General features: G+C 34.1%; 1 protein-coding gene across 1 annotated transcript; it reads right to left on the bottom strand.

Annotated features, from left to right (window-relative positions):
- Window positions 1–2,613: 2,613 nt before the first annotated feature.
- LOC100370233 (uncharacterized) lies at window positions 2,614–7,916 on the bottom strand. Its single transcript, XM_006822487.3, has 6 exons — window positions 7,751–7,916; window positions 5,095–5,216; window positions 4,443–4,610; window positions 4,079–4,288; window positions 3,649–3,924; window positions 2,614–3,234 (listed from the first exon to the last, which is right to left on the bottom strand). The coding sequence occupies exons 2-6, from the start codon at window positions 5,162–5,164 to the stop codon at window positions 2,690–2,692; spliced, it is 1,269 nt and encodes a 422-aa protein (XP_006822550.1). The 5' UTR covers window positions 5,165–5,216; window positions 7,751–7,916; the 3' UTR covers window positions 2,614–2,689.
- Between the last annotated feature and the right edge of the window lie 701 nt (window positions 7,917–8,617).

The raw sequence follows: 8,617 nt of genomic DNA, 5'->3' as shown, positions 1-8,617 counted from the left end.
GCTCATTATACATGAAAAAAAAAAAAATGTCGAGGATTGTCGTTCTCTACAAAACCTTCAGTTAAATATTTTTGACGAAAGGAGACATGTAAAGAAATGAAAATAGTCTGCATATATATATACATTCAAAAATTATTAATGTTGTAGATATATAGTCATATTCTGCGTCTATATAATATATCACCAAGTCATATTCTGTGTCTATATAATATATCACCAAGTCATATTCTGTGTCTATACAATATATCACCAAGTCATATTCTGTGTCTATACAATATATCACCAAGTCATATTCTGTGTCTATACAATATATCACCAAGTTATATTCAGTGTCTATACAATACATCACCACGTCATATTCTGTGTCTATACAATATATCACCAAGTCATATTCTGTGTCTTTACAATACATCACCACGTCATATTCTGTGTCTATACAATACATCACCAAGTCATATTCTGTGTCTATACAATATATCACCAAGTCATATTCTGTGTCTATACAATATATCACCAAGTCATATTCAGTGTCTATAAATACATCACCACGTAATATTCTGTGTCTATACAATATATCACCAAGTCATATTCTGTGTCTATGCAATACATCACCAGGTCATATTCTGTGTTTATACAATATATCACCAAGTCATATTCTGTGTTTGTACAATATATCACCCAAGTCATATTCTGTGTCTATGCAATATATCACCAAGTCATATTCTTTGTCTATGCAATATATCATCAAGTCATATTCTGTGTCTATACAATATATCACCAAGTCATATTCTGTGTCTATACAATATATCACCAAGTCATATTCTGTGTCTATACAATATATCACCAAGTCATATTCTGTGTCTATACAATATATCACCAAGTCATATTCTGTGTCTATACAATATATCACCAAGTCATATTCTGTGTCTATACAATATATCACCAAGTCATATTCTGTGTCTATACAATATATCACCAAGTCATATTCTGTGTCTATACAATATATCACCAAGTCATATTCTGTGTCTATACAATATATCACCAAGTCATATTCTGTGTCTATACAATATATCACCAAGTCATATTCTGTGTTTATACAATATATCACCAAGTCATATTCTGTGTCTATACAATATATCACCAAGTCATATTCTGTGTCTATACAATATATCACCAAGTCATATTCTGTGTCTGTACAATATATCACCAAGTAATATTCTGTGTCTATACAATATATCACCAAGTCATATTCTGTGTCTATACAATATATCACCAAGTCATATTCTGTGTTTGTACAATATATCACCAAGTCATATTCTGTGTCTATACAATATATCACCAAGTCATATTCTGTGTTTATACAATATATCACCAAGTCATATTCTGTGTCTATACAATATATCACCAAGTCATATTCTGTGTCTATACAATATATCACCAAGTCATATTCTGTGTCTGTACAATATATCACCAAGTCATATTGTGTGTCTATACAATATATCACCAAGTCATATTCTGTGTCCAAACAATATATCACCAAGTCATATTCTGTGTCTATGCAATACATCACCAAGTCATATTCAGTGTCTATACAATATATCACTAAGTCATATTCTGTGTCTATATATCACCACATTTTGTCATTTGGTGGCACACTCCGGAAACAGTCGACCGTTTCAGAATAGGTGGGCGTGGCTACAACACAAGAAATATCCCAAATTTACTTGGACACAAGTAATCATTTTCAGCAAAAAAATCAATTTCAGTGGGACACAGGTCTAAAATGGGAAACGTGAGGGTTGGCATTGCACAGGCACTTTAAAGGGTGACAGTCGTCGTGTCGCATCCTGCTCGATATGGGACTCATAGCAACGTATACAACGCATGTAAAATACATTGTTTATTTACATGAAATTCAAACACGCGCTGCGCGACGACCACTGCGCTTTAAACAGCTATATTTTCATTAGTATCATTATCATGATTTAAGAATGTTCTGGGTTTTCATACAGAAGAAATTCATTGCGACTTTAATATCGTCTTTAAAGATTCAAAATAAAATCTTCACAGCTACAAATTCTGCATTCTTCCCTGACTAGCGTAATTTGTAAAAAAATTTCTCTCGTGCAATGGAAAGTGATTTATATTGTTCATATGCCTCAATTATTAATGCAAATAAAATCTAATGCTGTTCATGTTTTGAATACAGTATTTGTTCCATTAAAAGCAAAAATTTAATTTATTTAATAGATCATTAAAATATGTCAGTTCAGATTTCTATAGGGAGGCAACAAACGAAAGGCACTGAAAATCCATTTTGTTAGAACTAAACATTTTTTTTATTTTTATTACCAGTGTCCAAAAATTAATGTTAATGTAAATGACAGAGGTGCATCTCTCGTTGAAATATTTCATATTTTAATGGTAAAGTATACAATAAATGCTATTGGATGAAAAATTCTTATGAAGTTCTTGAGAATTTAAACATCTTACAGCTGTAGAGGGCAGCACAACACATCATGAGATTTAGATACAACTTCTTAAATTTAGAAGAAAAAAATAGCTACATTGATCCAAAAGTGACATAAATTAGAGACGGTTGAGAAAAAAACAAAATGTGAAAAGTCTTTATTATATTAAATACTGAAAATAAAAATGAGATACTAATAGTTTTATTCTTTTAAATTGTTCAAACATAATGCTCTGCAGTGGACCTGTAATTACCGTTAGTAACATCAGTGTTCGTTGGTAGTAAGTTACTATCAGTTTCATTGTCAATGGTTCGCATTCCGATCACGGATTCATAGTTTGGAGGTGGTGAATCTGGGACTGGTTGATCCATGGTTGGTGCAGTTGGGGATTCACTAGCATGAGTGTTACCCATCGAACCATGCTGATCTCTTTCAGGGGTTGGTGCATGTTCAGGATATGTGGCTTGTGATACGTCCATGTAAGATGGCGGTAAATCGTCATATTGATACCCTGAATTAGGACTTGCAGCTAATGGAAATGGAGCGGTGGGCTGTTGCATACCATGCAGTTCTGAGGTCTGTTCTGAATCGTGCTGTCCAGCAAGCTGATCTGAACTATGACCCGGAGTAATCTGCATCAAAATATCTCCACTATCACTGGCATTGTGATTAGAACGCTGTAAACTTGCATTGCTTAAATTATTTTCATTTGATAGCCATGTCCCAGGTTCATGGCTAAGATCTACACCTTCAAAAGTAGTATCTGCAATAAAGTTAAAACAAAGAGATACATATCATTAACAACGCAATGATTTTGACATACGTAAATTATTTGCATGTTATGAGGTTATTACGAGGATACTGCAAAGTATGCACTCAGATAGTATGTGGTCACATCGACTTCTGCGTATGGAAATGTTGAAATCCAAAATGTTTAGAACAGATTTAGCGAACTTCTTTGTGCGGAGTCCGGTCAAACCTGGGGTAGCCATGTTTTTTTGTTTTTATTATTAGAGGACGCTAACATGCGTAATCATTTGATATTTTGAATTCACGTTTCCTAATATGGTAGGATGAAAATACCAAGTGCAATACTGCAAAATTACGGCACACTGTAACTTAAGGCATTACGTTGACAGATGTATAATAATTAATACAAATTCAAGAATTTGAGTACCTCTATGTGTTTGTTCAGATTTTCTCCTGCATCCACTGTCCCATGTATTAAAAACCTTACAAAGTATAACTATGACACACACCAGTACAACTACACTAGTTAGACTGTACACTGTTATTAATGTTGCCATCTTGTCTCTTTTTAGTTTTGCGATGTTAACAATTTGTATGCGGTCTCGACAATATTCTCCTTGGTAGCCTTCATCACAAACACACCAGAGATCCTCAGAGGTATAATAACAGGCGCCATGGTCACCGCAATAATTTCTATGGCAAACTAAAATGAAAAGAAAATGAAAATATATGATGGCCGCATTCTGTTTAAGTCTACAGACAAAAATGTACTTTCTATATTTCAATATTACTTGCAATTAATTTGTTTAATATTTTAAATTGCATCAAATTAAAAAAATGTAAAAAATACTAATTACTTCTATAGTCATTGGTTGTTTGTGGAATGGAAGTGATTACATCATCATCATCATTATCATTACATGACGATTCAAACCAGTAACAATATTCACACTTTCTGCCGTAGTATCCATAGTAACACCTGCAAACATAGGTACCATTTGATTCATCATAATGGCAATAACCTTGGCGATTTGTGCAATCACTGTCTGTGATACATGCATCATTGTCTGAAAGTGAAAATAATAATAATAATACATGTAATAATATAAGTCATGAAATATGCTTGTTTACAGCTTATATGATTGTGATCATTATGGTTGTACACAATTAAATCTAATTAAGGAACTATATGAAATACAAGTGAAATATACCGGTACTTACTTTTATAGTCATTGGTGATTGGTTCCGAAATGGATGTGCCTTTATTTTCACACTTCCTGCCGTAGTATCCATAGTAACACTTGCAAACATAGGCTTTTTTCAATGCGTCATAATGGCAGTAGCCTTGGCGGTTTGAGCAGTCGTAGTCAGTGGCACATACATCATACTCTAAAAGCGGTAACAGTAAATTAAGGTATAAATTTAATGTATAACACCTGTTCGCAGCTTTTTCGTAACATATTTGAAATGACTGACTTGTACAGTTCAGATGTTGCTGTTTATATTGGGTGTATTCTATTACATTACTGTGTAGGTAATTTTCCCGTTCATTGTGAGATCTTGTGTATTGGGTCATAGATGAACTGAATGTCTCAAATAATTTGATTTTGTACTTGAATATATTTTTTATTAGATCAATGAAAGGAACATGGCACTGAGATATCCTTATTTCATCAAAATTAATTTGTATCGCATACTATATATTAATAAGCCTGAAAACACTCAAAACTATTTTCGCATTTGTCGAATCCTATGCAATGTTTTGATGCCACTACAATGCTATGACGTTTGTTTGTCCTGTTATTATGTTCGATTTCACAAATAACACAGGATTTTGCAGTGAACAGAAACGATATTCAAATATGTGGTTTACCTTGACCAGTTGCAGAATATTGTGTTTCTAAGACAGCTATGTATATTAATATGGCTGCTACATGTACCATGTTGAATAATTCTGGTGACTCTTAGTCTTGATAGTCTACTGTAACTCGGTCTCTGTAAATACACAATATTGAAATTATTTGGAATGCAAGCAAATACAATTTTATGATTTTGAGAATTTAAAGAAAGTCGCAGAGTTATTTCTGATGTATTTCAATGTCCCATTTCCCTATAAGCTACTGCCATCACTGCAACTGCCCGGGTGGAATATGACTAACATGCTATGGGATTGCCAAATGATATCAGTTTGTCAGAGAGCTGTTTGATACGAGTGAAGTACATGGACTAGCATTATCCATGAACCGAGTATCACTCAGCTCTATGAATAAATAACATCAGGTCTTTTGATCACACGACTAACTCCAAGTGTCACAATGCCAGAAAAATTTGATTTAACGAAAACGTTCATATGAATCAAATACCCATTGATGCACTGACATCTAAGTGGTGATAGTGTTTTTTTTTTAAATAAACCTTCAGTCACTATTACAAGTGTATGATGAGTTATTGTTATTACACCATGCATGTCAGGGAACAGGGACGCAGCGCCCTCATGCCATGGCCATCCACCCCTTAGCCTGGCGAGCATAAAATTCTGATTGACCAGGGATCACATGTGGCCACAGTCTTCAACTGTGACCTGTCTGATAGTAATTTTGGCCCCAAGGAAGCCATAGAATGCTTCATTTTAACTTAGAATTATCAAAAATTCCCCACCCTGGTAGGGAGAACCCTATTTCCCCCACTTGGTGGTGCCACAAAATTGCAGTGCTCCCTCTTGCAGTTTTTTTTCTAGAAAAACCCCTGCATGTGACTGCTGTTACACATACAGGCAAACAATGATTTCCTTCCCATACTGATTATGAGCTCTAACTATGCTGACATGTATATCACTATGTTTAGTGTGAAACTGACTTTACATGTACATGTCAATCATTTCATAAGAATGCCTATGCATGCAACTTGAAAAAATATACGATTTAATAACGCTTCATTTTAAACCACTTGAAGGAGTGAAACAACTATGGTAGTACATCGCTTTACATGGCATATTAAGTTTTACTTTTTACAACGGAAGCATGTATTATTGCACCAGTCAGTCATGTCCCAGTTCCAGGCAGTGTGACAAGAGGGTACATGTATTTATACAACAACCTGTGGGACAATAGTGACTGGATCAACCATCTACCCCGTTATCCACTGTCAACATCTACTGATCTAATAAGGGGATATGCCTCCTGGCTTTCTTGCTTTCAATGAGATCTAGATGTTCATTTGTTTCTATGATCTATTATGTATCTTGGGTTGTTAACAATAAATCCTATTCTCACATGGTTTTGGTAATCTTGTTGAGTCAAAAAGCCATGCAACTTCCCCCAGACCCCCCCCCCCCTCTAAAGTGTTAGTGTTTCATTCCCTACCCTCATCATGTTCTGCTGACCTGCTGAGCATTTTAAACAGTAGACGTGATACGGTAAGGAATGGAAGACTGGTATTTGGAAGACAAAAACAAGTCACGTAGCTCTCTCAGGAGATCTTGACGACCTTTATGAGTTCTATTTTCTAGTACTTAGTCTCCTGAACTCAAAGAAAACTAGGGAAAATGGGTACTGGTCTCATTAGCCTATTATAGTTGGTATTAGCCAATGGGCTCTTTTCTCAGTGTTCTGAAGAACTCTAATTATAGGTACATATTATAGCTAATAAAATAGAACAGAATAGAATAGAACAGAAAATAGAATAGAATAGAATAGAATAGAATAGAATAGAATAGAATAGAATAGAATAGAATAGAATAGAATAGAATAGAATAGAATAGAATAGAATAGAATAAAATAAAATAAAATAAAATAAAATAAAATAAAATAAAATAAAATAAAATAAAATATTATTTTTATAACATTATCAAAATAATGTGAGAAATTACAAACCAGATTAGAAATAATATTGCCAGAAAGAATGTTGAATGGATAAAATGATGAGAATGAATTGGTGCAACCATGAACAGTTTTGATTGCATACAAGTATTTGGTAACACAATACATAGATCTGAACACTATTCCTGTTACTCCCACCCTTCAGTAATTTGTATGGCATGCCATCTCGCAAAACACTATCAAAAGCCTTGCGCAGATCCTGCAGGGTAGAAGGAGTCCTATCTTCCATGAGTAGATTAACAAAGCAACCATTAGATTATTTATTTTTTCATTATTGATTTTAAAAAGAAAATACTATCTGTGGTACGATGTTTTTTGTTTTTGTTTTTTTGTTGTTTTTTTATCAAAAACCGTGTACTGTGTATTTTTCATATAATTTTGATTATCTAAAAATAGTTGAGAAGTTTTGATATAGAGTTTTAAAGTGCCTCTATAATGCTTCTATTTGTCTCCACTTTTATGTAATGGGACAAGGTAGCTGGTGTTGGAAACACATTGTTTGATAGAATCTGGTTAAAAAGTTTCTTCAAGCTGGTTATTATTAGTAATGAAGGGTTTGAGATAGCACCAGGACCTCGAGATTTCCCAGTTTTGATTTTCCTAAGCATGAAGAGCACGATTAATAAAATGGAAATATTATATCACCCTTACCTTGCACAAATGCATGGGATAATCAAGCTTGTCGTGGTGCGTATCTCATACTCATGATTGATGATCAGGCCAGGTTAGGCGAAGTGATCGGAAATGCATCATAATCTTAATACAGTTCTTGGAAAGACTGTTGTTGACATCGACGTACACGTCCTTGTAAACAAGCTGATGTTACTGCGCATGCTCACAACACGTTTCCTGTTGAACTAATGACCTCGTACGTAAACAACTACGTAGTTCTTCGTAGTTCATTTACATTGGGCTACCCCCTTCCACCAAAACACAGGGGCTTGTCAAATGACGGTTCTCTCAAGTACGAGAAAAGAGGACAACCCTCAGTCCGACGACGTCACAGCTAATTGTAGTCAATGGTAAGGATAATTATAAAAAAAAAAGGAAAGTATATTTTTCGTACATACATGTATTTCCAAAGAAAAATGGCTTTTATAGTATTTGTAAATGAATTCATTTTTTTAAACATGTATTACATGCAAATCAAAAGTGTCAGATTTTTATTATTAGGAAAGAGCTACAGGGTAAAATACGGATCGTTAAACTGTATCAGCGAAACAATAATTTCAAAATCGTGAAAAATAAACGCTGAGGGCGTACTCACTGAGTATGTGAGTCGGGGACAAAAATGTTTTGTCAAGTGTGGAGTAAAATAATGACAAACCTGTTTTGTCTGTAGTGGTGATTTTGTGCTATGACAAAAGGCTTCAAAATAAGGACATTTCACGTATTTATTTATTCATTTATATTCGAACATTTCTTTATCAAGTAACATCTTTTCCTACCAAGGATACATCATAGAAATGCCGAAATCTAAAAGGTTTAGAACAGAATCAGCGAACTTCTTTGTAATCC

Source organism: Saccoglossus kowalevskii, chromosome 3, assembly GCF_978046115.1.
Source record: "Saccoglossus kowalevskii chromosome 3, keSacKowa6.1, whole genome shotgun sequence".
In the NCBI taxonomy this organism is placed as follows: domain Eukaryota; kingdom Metazoa; phylum Hemichordata; class Enteropneusta; family Harrimaniidae; genus Saccoglossus; species Saccoglossus kowalevskii.
Note: the sequence above shows the minus strand (reverse complement) of the source record. Positions and strands in the feature narration are given on the sequence as shown.